The sequence below is a fragment of the Hyperolius riggenbachi genome, chromosome 3, assembly GCF_040937935.1.
Source record: "Hyperolius riggenbachi isolate aHypRig1 chromosome 3, aHypRig1.pri, whole genome shotgun sequence".
Lineage (NCBI taxonomy): Eukaryota > Metazoa > Chordata > Amphibia > Anura > Hyperoliidae > Hyperolius > Hyperolius riggenbachi.
The window spans coordinates 311,672,871-311,692,046 of record NC_090648.1 but is presented as its reverse complement, the minus strand read 5'-3'; the positions used below and the strand labels follow the sequence as shown (position 1 = coordinate 311,692,046).

General features: G+C 41.1%; 1 protein-coding gene across 1 annotated transcript in view; it reads right to left on the bottom strand.

Moving 5' to 3' along the window:
• The window catches only part of PTPRR (protein tyrosine phosphatase receptor type R), a 192,455-nt gene extending 175,830 nt beyond the window's left edge, over nt 1-16,625 (bottom strand). Inside the window, exon 1 of the mRNA XM_068272751.1 lies at nt 16,365-16,625. Within this exon, the coding sequence (XP_068128852.1) occupies nt 16,365-16,449 (85 nt within the window). The 5' untranslated portion in view covers nt 16,450-16,625. The remainder of the gene's footprint in view (nt 1-16,364) is intronic.
• Between the last annotated feature and the right edge of the window lie 2,551 nt (nt 16,626-19,176).

Sequence of the window (19,176 nt, the reverse complement as noted above, 5' to 3'; positions counted from 1 at the left end):
CCAACTGGCTCAGTTGGGGACTACAGCGCATGCGCGGTCCCGGCTAAACCCACTCCCAAATTGCGTGTAGTTTGTTAAAACTAAAAAGAACTTTGCATGTGCACAAAGCGCAATTGTTGAGTTCATGCAGCTGGGACCACAAATGTGCAGTGGCCCATAATGCAGCTGGATTGCGGACTCCACAGCGGCAGAGCAAAGGGGACCAGACTGACATGGATGGAGCTAACAGACTACAGGGGGAGAGGTAGCCCTAAGTAAGAATAAATCCTTGTGCCCTAATTATCTCAGGTTTACTTTAACATAATAAAGCAGTTTAGGATACTAGGGAGCCCCATGGCCGTTGCAGCATGTAAGAAGTCCAAAGATTTTTGGTTAAGGTTACAGGTTCAAATAAAATCTAAAATATTTGCTTTGGTTGAACTTAGGGTGGCCATACACACACAGATTGCCACCCATTATAGAAAAATGATTGATCCCTCTCTCATCTGAATCTGATGGATTACTTCCTACCACACACAGCACATTGATTTTCAGTAGATTTCAGTAAGTCTGCGCAATCATTTTGAATAGCCATATGTGTATAGCCTGCTTAAGCAGTAATAGCACAGTTCACTGATAGTACTAAGGCAAAAGTCTGGTTATATAATACGCCCATAGGCATTTTCTGATAGATACAGTAAAATGTACATAGAACATATCCTTTATATTTTAGTGTATATAGTTTTTACTGTATTCCACTGCTAAATTTCAAAGGAGAAAACAGAGCTGCAACCTCATCCATGGCTAACGGAAAAGTACTCAGTTAATGTTGACTTATGCTCTTGGTGCCTTAAACACAATTGAACTGTCTCAGGTTTTGTTTTTTTAACGTAGCCATAAAGATAACATAACATTACTGTGCCCTCATTAAAAATAAAAGGACAGCATGTATAAGAATACAAATGTTAAAACATCTTCAGCTGACATAGAGACGTATTGTCCTTCAGGGAAACATTCACCCTTTAGTGAATTCAGGCTGAAGGAATAAATGACACTCACAGCTAGAGACACTTTAGGAAGCTGCCTGTATCGTGCTGTTCCGTTTTTAGATGTGCCTTTTACCAGCTTAAAAACTTCAAAAGAATATTTCAAGTGAATTTCACAATACAAAATGTTCATTCATTGTCTGAGGTCTCTGTGAGCCGCGGATGGGAGGAATGTATAATTCATAAAAATCTCCTCTCCTTCTTCTCTTTCTTTATGCTTCTCTCTCTCTCTCTGTGTTTCTCTCTCTCTCTCTCTGTTTCTCTCTCTCACATTCTGTGGTTATCTATCTCACCACCCCCCTCTCTTCCTCTCTAACACTCCCTCCTCTCTCTCATACACTCTTTCTCTTCTTATTAAATCAATAAAACAATCATTACAAACATGCTTCTCAGACAGGAAATGCAATATTGCTGCATCACAGCAATACTCTGACATCTCTGGGCAGCAACAACCATCAATCTGTGGCAAGTGGATAGAGAAAGGAATAGAAATGAAGGGGCCATATGATTTTTCATCAGCTGAAACTCTGTTCTAATATGTGGTATATTGCCCAACACCTCTAAATACAATAACAACATTAATTTAATTTTACTCAAGTTTCCAGTAATCAATATTTGTTCCATCCTCTGTATTGTATAGATAAACCACGCACCTCATTTTTAATGGTATAAAGCTTTGTTGGATTTTGGAAATCTTAGCTTGGGGTTGGAGTTGAGGGAACCTTCAGCCATTTAGCTTCCACCAGGATTAACAGTGGACCTGGCTGTTCTGAGGTAAGCCTTGGATATGCCAGTACATAATCTGGTAAACTGCACAGTAACTGGCCTAAATTCACGGAGCTTTATCAAACACTTTATCAAACGTTTGATAATTTTCCTCATGGGTAAAATCTAATTTTGAATTCACTAAGGTGTTATAGATTTATCAAATGTTTTATCGATGAAATGATCAATAAATCTATAACACCTTAGGGAATTCAAAATTAGATTTTACCCATGAGGAAAATTATCAAACATTTGATAAAGTGTTTGATAAAGCTCTGTGAATTGAGGCGTGACTCAGCTATAAACACTGGTCCATTTTGGGCACCCAGTAGTCATGGGTAATTCACTTGTAGGTATCCAAGCTAGAGCTTACTTACTTATTAGCCATCATGCACAAGTGCTGATTTGAAGTGCTACCTGTAGCTAAGCCTACAGCAGCCTGGAAAATCTCTGCAATGCCTCCGTTAGACATCCCCAACGAGCGATGGTTGTGTTTACTGCTGCTTTCTACTTTTCTGTCACGAGTCACGGAGCTGCAATGGGTGTCAGATCCTTCCCTGCTGCCATCTAGAGCAGTCTTTCTCAACCTTTTTACCCTGGAGGAACCCTGCAAATAACTTTTGGATCTCAAGGAACCCCTGCAAACAATTTTTTAATCTTGAGGAACCCCTGCATTTATTTTTCAGGAAGCATGGTCTTTAAAAGTAGGTGAGGCTGTTAATTTCACTACCCCCTATTACACTGCCACTCATTATAGTGTGCTCATTATTATTCTGACCCCAATTTAGTGCTTCTTCTTACAGTACTCCCTATTATAGTGTGCTCTATTATACTTCCTCCACGATGGGGGAAAAAGCCAATGAACCCCTGCAGAGTCCTCAAGGAACCCTGGGGTTCCAGGGAACCCTGGTTGAGAAAGCCTGATCTAGAGAGTCAAACAAGCAGACTGAAAGTACTTCCTCATACAGAGGTGTGTTTATTTACCTCCCCTCTGCAGAGATAAGTTTAGTTATTGTAGTACTGCAGAGTCTTATGAATCTTATCAAATAGCAAACTAGTCCTACTATAGGCCACAGCTCGGTGAACTTGGTGGCAATGCAAACATCCACCAATGCTTGAGAAATATGGAGATTTTTGGTGGTAAAAATTAGACATCAACTATCATGCTATTGAATATATTATAATATTACATTATAGAACCAGTAAATCTGATGATCAATTAAAGGCATCTTAAGGAGCAAAGTACAAAATGTAGTGCACAATGACAATTCTAGCATTTATAATGACATCCAACAAAATTAGATTCTGTATTAAAATGCCATATGTTGCATCTACATAAGTCATAATCATTATCTGAAAAAAGGCCCAGGGAGGGCACATAACAGTGAACAATTACAAAAGTGACAACAGGGATAAACTATGTCGATAGGCAGCAATGGCACACAGTCTGTGAGATCTGACTCAAATCTGACTCAAATGGTTTGTACAATGCAAAAACAAAACTATCTATTACAAATTATGAATCATTCCGCTCAACAGGCATAAAATATATGAGCCTGAACTAGGGCATTTTACAAAATTAGAGAACATGCTTATAAAATACCCCTGCAAATACTGACATGCAGAAGAAGCAGTATCAATGACTATTTAGGTGGCAATGATAGTGAAGAAAACAACCACACAGTAAATTCCCGAGCTGTCATAGTGGGTCACATGATTTTTAACTGACTATAAAAACTGAAAGAAAATTCAGTCTGATTTCCAGTTTGAAGTATACATGTAAATGCAGTAAATACATTAACTGTCATTTACCGCATTTTTTTTTCCTCTGAAACTTTAAAATCGATTTTTTTTTTCCAAAACGATAAGGTCTTTTTGAAAAAAAAATGTCCCCTTGTTCCCACTGTTCTACTTAACATATCCTGCAAATTTGGTGTTTCCAGCATGTAAGGGGGCTTTGAAATTAACCACTAAAGTTGGCGGGTTTTCAGGTAATAATAACGGCCGTGATCATGAGCCGGGTTTGGACCGCGATCACGGGTGCATTCGCAACTAAACCTGTTATCAAGAGGCGATCACGAATTCGGAATCCGACCTTTATGATCAGGAAATACAACCCCATGATTACAAGCTTGTGATGAGCAACACTGATGTCGCCAAAGGCACCCTTGTTATAAATGGCCCTGCCTTTGGTGGCAATATTGAAAGCTTAAAAGCTGCGATTGGCAAAGCAATAGGATCCGGATCAAACAGACCCAACAGATATGTCGCAACTATACTGAGCAGGTGATGACAGAGAACGGAATGGAACACACGGATGAAAAACTGATGCCCAATGTAAAAAAAAAACAAAAAACGGATCCATTTGAAACTGAAAATGGATCAGTATTTACCAGATCAGCTTTGATCCATGCAGCAACAGAGCGTGTTGTCAGCTGTACAGCTGACTTCTCATCTGTACTGTGTTGGCTCAGCAATTCCGCCCGAGGGATCAAGTCCTGATCCCCGACAGGCGGCATCCCTCAAAGGTGTGTATGGGCCTGAAGAAATAAAAAAAATGTCAATTTGTCTGTTTCATTATATATCAGAGGCATAACTAGAAATCCCAAAAAGAAACTTTGGATGGGGCCCCCTTTGTATGATTCCTTATCAGTGGCTGAGCAGATGCAGTCATTAGAACAATTGTGCAGAGAGCAGAAAAGCTTTTTCTCTGTGTGCTCAGACTCCTCAAGCATCACTAAAGTACACAGCACTTGGGGAAAGGTAGAGAGATTGGGGGCAGGGTGCTGTACACAAGGGCCTGCTGAACACTGAATAGGGACTGTCTACGAATCTTTGTCTGCAAAACTTTGTATGGATCCTTATCAGTGGCTGAGCAGATGCAGTCATTAGAACAACTGTGCAGAGAGCAGACATTTTTTTTTCTTTCCGTGCCCTTAGTTGTCAGTCTCTCAGAACAGGGAAAAGAAAAGTCTCCTCCCCACAGGGCCCCGTATAGATTCTGGGCCCTCCTGGAGCTTGTAGGATCTATTGTTACACCCCTGATGCCAATGATTATATTAAACAACTTTATTCCTTTTAACCCCCTTGGCGGTAATCCCGAGCTGAGCTCGGGGTATGCCGCCGGAGGTCGCCGCTCAGGCCCTGCTGGGCCGATTTTCATTCTGAAAAGAGCAGCACACGCAGCCGGCACTTTGCCAGCCGCGTGTGCTGCCCGATCGCCGCCGCTCCGCGGCGATCCGCCGCGTGCAGCGGCGAAAGAGGGTCCCCCCAGCCGCCCGAGCCCAGTGCAGCCGGAACAAACAGTTCCGGCCGGCGCTAGGGGCTGGATCGGGCGGCTCTGACGTCAGGACGTCGACTGACGTCCATGACGTCACTCCGCTCGTCGCCATGGCGACGAGGAAAGCAAAACAAGATAGGCCGCTCATTGCGGCCTATCTTGTTACTTTCGATTGCCGGAGGCGATCGAAAGTACGCTTCCGGAGCGCCCTCTAGTGGGCTTTCATGCAGCCAACTTTCAGTTGGCTGCATGAAATAGTTTTTTTTTAATTTAAAAAAAACCCTCCCGCAGCCTCCCTGGCGATTTTAATAGAACGCCAGGGAGGTTAAAGAGAACCCAAGGTGGGTTTGAAGAATATTATCTGCATACAGAGGCTGGATCTGCCTATACAGCCCAGCCTCTGTTGCTATCCCAAACCCCCCTAAGGTCCCCCTGCATTCTGCAATCCCTCATAAATCACAGCCACGCTGCTGACAAACAGCTTGTCAGAGCTGGCTGTGTTTATCTCTATAGTGTCAGTCTGCTGCTCTCCCCGCCTTCTGCAGAACTCCAGTCCCCGCCTGCATCCCTTCCCTCCCGGCTGATTGGAGGGAAGGGACGGGGGCAGGGACCGGAGCTATGCAGGAGGTGGGGGAGCAGCTGAGACTGACACTACAGATGTAAACACAGCCTCACAGCACGGCTGTGATTTATGAGGGATTGCAGAGTGCAGGGGGACCTTAGTGGGGTTTGGGATAGCAACAGAGGCTGGGCTGTATAGGGAGATCCAGCCTCTATATGCAGATAACATTCTTTAAACACACCTCGGGTTCTCTTTAAGTGCAGGCACATTCCTTCATTCCTGTTAAAGAATTGACAAGCAGCCAGGCAGTACAGAAAGCACAGCACCAAACTATAGAGCCACATTGTTGCAATGAAGAGGTTTGTCAGCAAGCAACAGATTGGTGCTGGGTGACTATCCACCTTGTAATTTACCTGCCCCAGAACAATCTCCCAACAGCAACTGTGAATTGTGAAACTGGATGATTAATGAGTGGGCAGCACGATGGCGTGGTGGTTAGCACTCTCACCTTGCAGGGATGGGTCCCTGGTTCAAATACCTGCCAGGGCAGTATCTGCATGGAATTTGTATGTTCTCCCCATGTTTGCGTGGGTTTCCTCTGGGTACACTGGTTTCCTCCCACATCCCAAAAACATACAGATAAGTTAATTGACTTCCTCCTAAAATTGGCCCTAGACTATGATGCATGACAAAACAATATATGCTGTACAGCGCTGGGAAAATGTTGGAGATAAATATAAATACTAAATAATAATAATAATGCAAATAGTTTCTACTTGCATTCAAATTTCACATAAAGTATATGCAGCTTAGAACTGAACCAATCAGAATAACCTCCTGTCAGTTTTTATTGGCCCAAGATACATAACATTTACATGAAATTCGAATGCAAGGTGAAATGATTTGCATCACATTGATGTTCCATATATATATATATCTGAAAAGCAAGCTTATAAATTAATAAAATGAAGGGTTTCCATTATTATCTGCTCATTGGCTTTGAATGAACATTTGGACTTATGTAGTTTTCCAACCCTGAAGTTCTTTCTATGAGTATTTCTAGATGGAGATTATTAGAAAAAGACGAGGCACTTGCAGGAGGCCAATAATGTATGGAACTGTGTTAGGATTGCTCTTGAGACGAGCTGAGATGTGTGAGTCATCCGGGCTATTACAGGCTTCCCCAGAATACAACCACATCTCTGTGAAATCTATATTTAGATCTCCTGATACCTGGGGAATCGTGTCAGCTTGTGAGAAGCAGCATAGAATGCATTACCCTATTTGCAGCTGTATGTAGGTTATGTAGTCTTACACAAAGTCTAGTATTAAGAAACCTAATAACAAACACTTAACATTCATAAGTGTGATGTTCTTACACAATCTGGAAAATTCTTCAGAGTTTTAAAAGTGAAACATGTAGCGCTACAGGTACAATTTTATCAAGCCCTTAAAGCAACCTGTGCCTGACACATACTTCAGAAATTAGACTCTAGCTCAAAGTAACAATTACTACTGCAGACTCCTGCTGCTTATTTATAATAGGTCAGGTCTGCTGTCTGTGTTTTGCCTAAGGCCTTGTTCACATCATTTAGCGCAGATAGCCATGCGATTGGAATGCAACACGTACGATCGCATGTCATTTGCGCTGCTATGTACTGCACTGCTGATCCCATTCTCTACAGTGAATGGGTCAGCGCAGCGATCCCCGAAAAATGCATGCAGCAGTGCGATAGCGCATCACACTGACTAACAATTCAAAAATCTGACCAATGTGCCACACACATGTTAATTTTTTTCCCCAATTATGAAAGAAATGATTGAAATCTCAGGAAAAATTGCTTGGGTCTGTACATCAAATAATTGACAATCTACCACACACAATCTACCACACACGCATAAAAACGGGAAATGCGCTCAGATTTCTTAAACAAGTGAAAGAAAAGCTTTTGATTTTTCTGGACAACCGTTTGTTTTTATAGAATTGCCGTAAAATTATTGTATGGTGTGTGACCACCTTAAAGGGGTTCTGTGGCATGTTTAAAAAAACAAAAACTGACACTTACCTTCTATCGGCCCCCTGCAGCCGTCATGTCCCGCGCCGACCTTCTACGATCCACCGTTCCCCGCCGTCGGTCTAATTATTCGTCTAACTAGACAAATAATGCTCGCTCCCGTGCGCGTCATTGGGAGCTTACTGCGCAGGTGCAGTACGACGTTTTCTTGTATTGCGCCTGCGCAGTAAGCACCCCGTTGACACGTGCAGGAGCAAGCACGTGTGTGGCCACGCCCGCGCAGCCGCACTCTGGTTAGAGAAATAACAAATTAGGAATAATTAGACCGGTGACGGCAGTGGGGAACAGAGGATCGTAGGAGGACGGTGCTGGACATTACAGCTGCAGGGGGCCGATAGAGTTATAACTGAAGTTATAACTGAAAGAAAACGGATTGTCAAAGTAATGTCCATGTTTTTCTGTGGTACAGTTCCCACTATACGGGTTTTAACTGAAAGCGTTTTCACAATGCAATGTATGGAAAAAAAACGCATACCAATGCGTACCAATGCATTATGTATAAAAGGACCCTTAATCCTTGTTTTCACTTTGCTGTCTGATAGAAATATTTCTACTGAAAGCTGTACTTTAATGTATTAACAGTCAAGCAGAGCTATGCCCAAAGGTGGCCCACACTATACAATTAAAATATCCAATTTTACACCAATTCAATAAATATGATTGGTTGTACTGAAAAATGAAAAGGTTTTTTTTTTCATTCATTTGAGAATCTGATCAAATTTCCCATTTTTATTTGATAAAAGAAGATCTGGAGTGTTGGATTTTTCTGATCAATTTATAGAAACATTGAATGGTGTAGGGTAGATTGACAATTTCTTGATGTACAAACCAAAGCGTTTTCTGTTTTTCAATTCATTTTTATCATAATTGATTAAAAATTTAGCATATGCGTGTGGTACATTGGTCAGATTTTTGAAATGTTACAATGAGACAAAAAAATGATTGCAATTCTTGAATTGAAAAGATATTTTGAGAAAAGAAAAAATTGTATGGTGTGTGGCCACCTTATGCTTGGTTCACACATAAAAGGTGTCCAGTCCTGTCCTGTCAGTTTTTGACAGTTGGCATTGGTTTTACATGTGTTTCTATGCTGTGTTTACACGTGTTTCTATGCTATGTTCACACATAAAAGATATACATTTCTAGTCCAGTCCAGTCCTGTCAGTTTTTATCAGTTCTGTATGTGTTTATATTGGTGTGTTTACACATAAAAAGGTGTATATTTCCAGTCCGGTCCAGTCAGTTTTGTATGAGTTTTGTATGTTTCTATTGGTGTTTGTAATTGCAAGAAGATTTGCAATTTTAATTGAGTGTGCTGGTCTTTATGGTTTCACATAGTGCACAAACTATCACAGGACAGGAGAAAAGGAGCTACCATGCTTATAATCTATACCTCTACAAACAGTGAAAGCTTTCTCATAAAATAACTAGGAAAGAAAAAAAAAAACATACTCTGAAAGCAGGGTAATAAAAATATATAAAATATTTACAGCAGCTCATCCTAATTTGCAGTAGTTGGCCAATATAAATTGCTATAATACATTTAGACATTGTATCTGTACCTCAGCATCTAAATTATTCAGCTGTGGTCTCCAACTGCCATTCATCAGTCTGATTTTAATCAAAGTAAAATCTTTTACCCTTATGGTTGAAGATGGTACTGATAATATCATATAGGCCAAATAAATACAGGCTGAATAGAGAGCATTGTGTAAAACTGACATCAAACATAATCACATCATGCAAATCAAAATATCAATACAACACCATTTTAGCCTACTCCGTCATATAAAATCATAATCAGCAAGCAACTCCAGAAACACTGTCACACACAAACACACATGCCCTCAAGCATTCACACACATGCATACATGCAAACAGTGAGCTCACGTCTGAACTTAGCAAGAGAATTGCACCGAAGAGCATGGGGACCCTAATTGTAATATCTGTATCAGTCTGTCCTGGATTGCAGTGTAAAACATTGCAGATAATCCTTCTATAACAAATTGGTCTCTAGATTATTTACATGATGAATATACTGGTTAAGCCTTAGGGAGTATTAGCAGAGGAAGAGGAAAAGCTTACCACTGTCAATTGTTATGTAAGCATTTTCAACAGATTTGTTCTAGAAACATAAACATACTTCTGAGCAGTCATATTGTAGCTTCAGAATAAAACCTGCATATGGCAAGTGCATTTGTCCATTAGAAATACTTCTCTCCTCTGAAGGGTTTTCTGGTACTGTAAACAGTCACAAGCCCATGGGGTTGATTTACTATTACAAATAGCATGCCTTATTAGAGTTAACAAACCTTATCAGAGTTAAGACGTCTTATCAGAGTTAACATGCCTTATCAGCGTTGTATTGCCTTATCAGAGTAGCATAGCAAGTGCTATGAACGTATGCTTGCTAATTGGCAATGACGAGAGCTCCACTCGTTCTGCTCTCAACCCCTGCGGGCCCAATCACTTTAAAGGACATTATCCCCGCACTTTAATTGGCCCAATAGGCTGCCTGTCAAGTTTCCTTTCAAGTGACAGGAAGCCTATTGGGCCAATCAAAGTGCGGGGATAATGTCCTTTAAAGTAATTGGACCCGCAGGGGCTCAGGGCAGGACGAGTGGAGCTCTCGGCATTGCCAATTAGCAGGCATAAGTTCGTAGCTCTTGCTATGCTACTCTTATAAGACATGCTAACTCTGATAAGGCATGCTATTTGTTATAGTCAATTAACCCCATTCAGACTTAACAGAAACAATCAGATTAAAAACACAGAACATGATTAAATAAAATATAATATATTTAAAGTAGGATTAAACTCCTTGAACTAAAATGTAAGTAGCTACACTTAGATACATAAAAGAAAATGTGAAAGGATTCCTTCTGTGTAAAAATGTTTACTTTTCATGCAGAGACCAGAAAACATTTATACTAGTTTATGCTCTGCTTATCTCTGCTAATCGGCAAATGTAATCACTGCTAAAAGCTCTCTGCCTAGTTTGTTCACTCTGCACCCTTTCCATCCTCTGCTGAATAGATATATCACTGTGGCAATGCCTGAGTCACAGAAATCACAGGAAAGGGGGCACGGGGTGCAGAGTGAATAAAACAGGCAGAGAGCTTCTAGCTGGCAATGATTACATTTGCCACTTAGGAGAGATAAGTGGAGTAGTATAAACATTTACTGCTTTCTGCATTAAAGTGTACCAGAAGGATACTTACCTTTTTATACATACCTGGCCTTCCTCCAGCTCCCATGCCGCCGTCATCCGCTGCCTGCAGCTCCAGTCCAGTATTGGGTCCAGTTACTTCAGCCAATCACGGCCAGTCTGCGCAAGTGAAGTGCCCTCTCTATGTATCTCTCCAGCAGCCGCTGGAGAGATACGTACAGAGCACACTTCCTGTTGTGCAGACTGACCGCAACTGGCTGAAGTTATGGGACCCGGTACCGGAGCTGCAGGCAGCGGAGGATGGCAGCATGGGAGTGATCCCTGCACATAGGGCTGGAGGAAGGCCCGGGTATGTATAAAAAGGTAAGTACCGTTGGTCTCTGGTTTCCCTTAAGTGTAAAATGTTATTTTATGTACCGTACTTAGAGTAGTTACTTAAATTTTAGTTTAGGAAGTTTAATCCCACTTTAAGGAAGCAATTTTTTTATGGATTACAAGCCCACATTTGCATATGCTTACTCAATACAGAACTTAAATATTATATTGAAGATGGATAACTGACTGGATCATTTGTAAAGTTGGCATTACTGGAACAATTGGGGTCCTTTCATACTTAATCCATTGCGTTCCATTGCAAGAAGCAATAACATTGCACCCTAACATGATGCAATGATATGTCTATGGTAGGTTCACAATGAATGTGGTCCAGCGAGTCCCATCAGCGTAACTTTACAGCACCATTGTGTTGCCATGGTATTGCAATGCAACATGTACAGTGTGAAAGGATGGTTACAGTAGATAGGACATTCAGTGTGTCTAATTATGTTACATGTGAGGTACAGTTGAGTAATGGCTAAAATTCTTTCAAATTCATTGATTAACCATAATACAAGACATAATCTGTACTCAGAACTGCTTCAGGAAGTGAGTAATGAGACAGGATTCCAATTAGCTAATCGAAGCCTTTTTTTCAGATCAGATGGCTGGAACTCTCTTCAGTTTCCCCAGAGAATGTAGACATAGCTGGCCTCCTGCTTCATCAACAAACCAAATCCAACTACCACTGAGAACTAGAATGAAATAGCTAACACAGAATATCCTTCACTCACTCTTTATGGGACCAAGAGTAGATTATCCTAGTATGTTACTAATCTAAGGCACAGGTTCTCAGTTTACATTGCTGGGAGAAATGAATTTACGTTTTGTGCTAGATTGCAAATTCAAGACATAAATAAGGGACTCAAATCCCTCAAGTCTCTAGAACATATCTGTATTCAGCAGGTTGAATGTTTAACACCCAATACACGTTAAGTGTTTTTAAACAAACTTGCAGAAAGCAAAACGTTGACATATGCACAAGATGTGCACATGGGCCTTAGACATTGGCAAACGCAGTGGGGGATTACAGCTGCCCAGAATCCCCCTCAGACCAGGGCCGTTGCACTGTCAGGGGACAGGCACAAGTTGAGACACCAGAATATCTTCAAGCATCCTACAGCGCACAGCACTGCCCCCTTTCTTTCCCTGCTACAGTTGAGTTTGGATGGAGCAGCAGTGTGTGTACAGAGCATGGAGCAGCTCTGGGGAACTTAGAGTCAGGTATGAGCACAGCCCTGTGCCCTGCTGTGTGAGTGCTTCACTTTCCCCTTCATTACCAATTTTGGCTATTCTGATTGTTATCTGTATCCAAACTGCTCCAGGGGGAGCAGGAGCAGATCGGACATTTAGGAAATAATTGTCAGATCCTGTCAGTCGGATGGGAAATTGCATTATGTGTACCCAGCATGATGTCCTGCCATACTATGATACTATATTGTGCGTGGCTGAGGGAGACCTTTCAGGAATCCCCCCCTTGAAAATCCTGCGTTTGCCTCTAGATGTTGCTTAGAAAAAGCTTGTAGTGTGAAGAACATGAAGATTGCCATCTTTATTGTCTGTGCCAGTAGGGGCTTGATTGTCATGTCGATTTTTGTGTTCAGTAGTTTTTGAGTCACACCTGGAACAAGCATGCAGTCTGCAGAGGCAGACATTGGTCAGACTTAGGGCTGGAACCCACTGCAATGCACAAATCGCAATCGCTCATTTTGATAATGGTTTTTGCAGTGTTTTTCTGAGAGATTTCCTGCATCTTTGAAATGATTTTGATTTAACACAAGCAATTTGTACAGCAATTTAGATTTGTGTTTTCCATAGCTTTGGTAGCAAAAGTGCTGCAAAATTGCTTTTTACAGTGATTGAAAAGAGATTTTGCAATGATCTTATACTTTGTATTGAGGCGCAAATACTCCAAAAATGCTGTGGACAATTGCAGTTGCTACTGTGAGATTACCTCCATTGATTTTCATTATTTGTTAACATTTGATATTTCAGGCATGCAGAGAAAGCCCAATGCCTTAAATTAGACTCAAATAAGACTAAATTCTGCCTGAATCAAATAAGAAAATTAGGTAAGATCAAAAGATCTAAGTGCAACCAAAGCACATCTTCTCGGGCAATCAGCAAGCATGGCTCTGACTGTACCACTGATTCTTGTGTTGCATGAGTTTCAATAATGGTCTGCTCAACCTACTAACATAGCATCTAGCCATGTATGTTATTCTGTTGCCTGATGTGCTGCTACAGGCCTGTCTTTGGAGACAGACATATTTATGTCCTTTTAAACAATACTAGTTGACTGTCCTGCTGATCTATTAGACAGCAGTAGTCTCTGAATCACACCAGAAACAAGCATGCAGCTAATCTTTTCAGAATTGACAATACCTGATCTGCTGCATGCTTGCTCAGGGTCTATGGCTCAAAGCATCAGAGACTGAGGATCAGCATGACAGCCAGGCAACTGGTATTGCTTAAAAGGAAATAAATATTGCAGCCTCCACATCCGTCTTGCTTCAGGCCCCTTTAAATGATCACTTTATTTTACAAAGTAAATGATTAGCACACCTGCTGAGGCTAGCTAACCATATACGTAACTCACATTAATAAACTCGTAGTCTTGTAGTGAAGGGAATATGGAAGCTTTCACCTTTATTCCCTGATATCTACTCTCTCTCTCTCTCTCTCTCTCTCTCTCTCTCTCTCTCTCTCTCTCTCTCTCTCTCTCTCTCTCTCTCTCTCTCTCTATATATATATATATATATATATATATATATCCTGAGTTTATACTGTAAATCAAATAAGTGAAATATGAGTCAAGCTGAAAAATACAGTCAGGTAGAGGCTGATCACCTGTCTGGATACTGGTTGTGGGTCAGAAATGCAGAAAGCAGCCACAGTCATGTGGCACATTTTAGAAGAGAATACAGATGCCTGTCTCTAAACCTCTCCCACAACAAGTCTACATTTGTCATACTGCCTTCCTTTCATTTTTTTCTCATCAAATGTCCATATTCACAACATCATTTTCCCATACAGGATTGAATAGACTCTAAAACTCCCACTGAGCTCTATCCAGTCTTCACAGCTTTATAGTGTTTTAATTGGAAATAACATGGACAACTTGGACTGCAGCCTATGAAACTGATATGACACTATATGAAGGTTCACAAGCCATCTCTACAGAACAAGTCTAGCTGAAAACGTCTCAAGAAATAGCCCCCTCCCCCCCCCCCCAAAAAAAAAAAGTTGTATTGAAGTAATTAAAGAGAAAGGTGAAATTCTCATCTCAGCTGTACTTTCAAGTTACCCTAAAGTGGGGCAGATTTAACCGTTGCAAATAAAGCTGAAGCTGCACCATTGTGCACCTGCCCATAGCAACCAATCAGATTTCAGTGGTTCTAGATAAGGTAAAGAACTCTAATTACTCAAGTCAGCAGCTCCACTTTTGCTTTTGTTCCAGCGCTCTTTGCATATGATATGCTTGGCACAGTGGCATAGTACATAGCACTCTCACCTTGCAGCACTAGGGTTCCTGGTTCAAACCTGGATCACTATCTGCAAGGAGTTTGTATGTTTTCCCCATGTTTTAATGGGTTTACTCTGGGTATTCTTCCCAAAACACAAAAACATACAGGTTTATTAGTCACCCCCCAAAAATGTACCAATAGAAACATAAGAAACGACTATGGTAGGGATTAAATTGTGAGTTCTTCTGAGGGACAGTTAGTGACATGGCTATATACACTCTGTTAAAGCACTGCGGTAGATGTCAGTGCTATAAATACACAATAAAAATATAATATGCCTCAGCAATGCTCAGGTAATTTAAATAACAACTTTACCTGCAGAATGTCAACCAACAAAACGTATTAGGTAATAATAGTTAACATAAAATAGGTTAAACTGCTTTTTGAAATTTGAATAAACAATAGGTAGTTATTTAAATCTTAGTTTGCCTGAATGCTTATTTAAAGAGACATTTTAGACAATAAATCTTTATTGCATAGGCTATGCTATGTCAACCTGGTAGATATTACCTATAATCATATAACTCGTTGTAGGGAATTTTGCTGTCGTGTATGACTCTACATGATGGTACCGTGGAGAATTTTGCATTGAGTTATGTGCTTCTTGTAACGTCAACACAGGAAAGTAATTCAGGCAGGTGGAAGATCAAACCAGCCTGACAGTAATGATGGGAGATTACATGAATGATCCCTCCAAATCTTCAGGTTTAAAGTCTTATACAGCAATAAAAGAGTCAAATCCTATTTGTATACCCACTGCCTGCAAAAGGAAAGATGTGCTTTTTAGTACCCATTGCAGTGCTTCCATAGCTTATGTAATGCCATTGTATCTTAATCTTTATAATAATAATAAAGGCAGTAAATACTGTATGATGCCCATGAATCATAAATGAGTATATCTGTCACAGCATGTTATGTAAGACAGATAGATAGTGTAAAATAACATAGTCATCATTCGTTTATGGAAAGCTATTGCTTTTACTGTCAGGGATATCACTGGGAAGCCTATTATGGAGTCACTACTGTGCAGTGTGTTGCTATGTAGAGGCTTACATTTATTTCTCGTTATGCCTTACATATATTACCCTATTTGAAAATAAATGATATGAGGATAGCTCAAGCCAAATTGATCAAAGAGGAATACAATAATCTACTTAGCACAGATTTGTGGACAGGATTGAGAAACTAGCAGCTGCTGTGAACAGCTCCATGCATAGCAATACATCAGTGAGCTGTCCATGGTACTGATACTAGTCCTGATGCTGCTTACTGCAATGTCCAGCTCCCTGCTAGATAAACCAGCAGCTGCCACACTGTATCGTGTACTTTACAGAAATATAAGGTTAACATGTGATCCATAAAGCAGTCTATCATTTATTTTTATGAAGTCACTACCCTCACAGCTATGAAAAACTCAACAATGTCAGAGATAGGTGTAACTGCATCATTTTAAAGTACAACAGATTTGACTACTGAAACATTGCTGGCATCATGCATTTATTTCAGCATGCTTTTATTTATATTGCTTGCACAACAGGCTGTTTGCTGACATGCCGTGTAGGAAGGGGGGATGATGAGAATCTTACCTGCTGCTGTAAACAGCAATAGGCAGAGCACTGGGAAACAGCAGCTCTTCTGCATGACGACGCTGGCTGCAAATTTCATTGACATCCACTGGATTAGAGGAGCATCCTCAGTCAGGTTATAATGTCCTCGCCTGGTAACTGGGTACAGCACAGTCCTTTACTAGCATGATCAAGCAGCCCTCAGCAGTGTGCCTGACTCCAGGCTGCTGCTATCTGCCTGCCTGTACAACCACGTGTACCCAGCCGGCCATTCACATGCGATGACTGTGACTGTGTACTGAGCTGAGAAAGCTTCTGCTCATCAAACAAAGGGCAGCCAGGCGCTGCCCTGGGAAGCAAGGGCTTGCAAAGCTTTTTTTCTCCCTGGGGTATTGGTTTAATGTATTTCCTGACTACTGTACAAGTAACTTTAACAGATTGCCCAGCTCCTTACATAGCTGATAAGCATTCTGAGATGGGCAATTTTTTCACTTCATGTGAGAGAGAGCAGAATGATAGTAAACTACACTTCCCAGAATGCATTGCCCCTATTTTTTGCTTTTGAGGCTCTTTCTGGGTCCCTGAACTGTAGTAAACTACAGGAGTGATCAGAAAGGGCATAATGTAGTTCAGTACACTGCTGTCCTATAATGCTGTCATATAATGCAATAAACAGCTGGCTAGTTTATTGGATTGTTACAGTAAGACACAGGCTAGAAGGCATCTCAGTGTATAGATCACAGTACTGAATAGAGTACACCCAAAACTAAACTAGAATAAGTTGGCACGTTTATTGTACAGTACAGGTGTTGAAATTACTCAGTGTAAAGGATGGCCACTAATGATCCAATCTTTTTCATCCAATTTTACCAAATCTCTGTAGGAGAAGGGTAAATTGAGTGATTATAATGAATGGATAATTTAGGCAGTTCCCTTATATTATATAGAAATGGTGAGAATGGATGGAAGAGATTGGATCATTAGTGGCCACCATTAAACAGAACATTTTGACATCCTGAACAGCACAATGTTTTACTCTTCATAAATGGTAATCCTCAGAGGGCTGGTTCACACTTGCAATAAAAAACGTAACCATTCGGTGCGCTTTCTGAAGCAGACAAAAACATTTGCATGGATAATGTTAAAAATATTGGCCACTTTGACTTTCAAATAAAATGGATCCGTTGGATACGTTCCTGAAAACTCAGTGGAGAGTCCCAACTTGGCACGTTTTTCCAGAGTGCGGATTCCCACGGAAGCCATGAAAGCCAAAGTAAAAACTTATTTTCCATTCCCACACAGAAATGTGTTCATTTACCAAAGCATATTGCCTAAACTTCCTTCTCCTCCCCTCAGTGCCATCTTTTCTGGACTTCCTGTCAAGGCCAGTTCTCTCATGAAGCAAGGTGAAGCATTTGCATCAGGCGCAAAGTTTTTACGGGCAGCATTCCTCACAAGTTTGCCTCAGGCAGCAAAAAGTCTAGAACCAGTCCTGCTTCCTGCTTACAAACATGACTACAAAGCATTTTTTTTATGTGGAGGACCTGATATTGACTGTGCAGTGGCACCCAGAGCTCTATGACAAGCGCAATCCTGGGTACAGTCAGTGACCAGCACTAAGAACCTGCAAGAAGCAATTGCAAATAAAATTATTGCTTGCTACAGCACAACCACTCCCACTTCTCTTCCTATTGGACAAAAAAAAAGCACAGTACCATAATAAAAACACCCATTTGAAAGAACACTTTTTACCATACGTTTAAACGGACTGGAAACGTGTTACAAATAGTACAGAATGGAGTTGTGCTTATAACAAAAACATTGGTCATTTACATTACCGATATTTTATTATAGACTTACCCAGCCCCATTCTCACACTATCTTCCCCGTCTAGTGCCTAACACTAACCTCCCTCTCCTAACAGATAAAACTAATGACTGATATTTGTAGCTGATCATCTCAAAATAGATAATTGGCTCCTCTAACTCTTCCCTATGTAGTAGCCAATCAGCTATTAGTACCACATGGGCAATTAATGATACTTTCCACTGTCATCTATTAAACACCTGCCAATCCCAGCGCCTAAATTACCTGATTCGTGGCATAAACCTCTTTTTCAGAGTGTCTCTATTGTGTCCGCTGCATCAGACATGTCATGAATAGCATTGCCATAATGGGTGTTTGACTTCCTTCTGGTGTCTGTAAAAATCATGCAGGTTGGAACTTTGTGTACTGTCACTGCAGAGGATGCGACAGATGCCAAACAGACTGGATTTAAAAATACATACTTACCTAAGAAGAGGGAAGCCTCTGGATCCAGTAGAGACTTCCCACACCATCCTCCGGTCCCTGTCGCTCCTTTTCAGGCACGAGTGTGGCCTCACTGCGCTCTCATGCCTGAACCAATGTGGTGTTTTTTTGCCTGCAGCCTCATCAAGAAGTTTGGAGCTCAGTGGTCACCCCCACCTGGGTTGCCATGACCCACCTCTAGCTCAGCAGCCACGGTCTGATAGGCTGCTGAGCTGGGGATTGCCACAGCACTCCAGAGTTCTCAGCAAGGCTTTGAGTTTTGATGAGGGGAAGGGGAAGGGGAGGTTGGCTGAAAATGTCCTGGTGTATGTGCATCTGATTTCAGTGTGCCTTTGTATATTTCTCTGTGTGCAGTGTCTCCTCCTGTATAAAATACTAGAAACAATTAAGCAGATTGAGTTCCAAATTCTCCATTTACACTGCAGTGTCTAATACTACTCCACTTACGGACAGCAGAGGCCAGATAAAATTCCTCATGATCTTGAGAGTTAGGGCACTTCTAATTGCAAGCATTTTTGTGCAC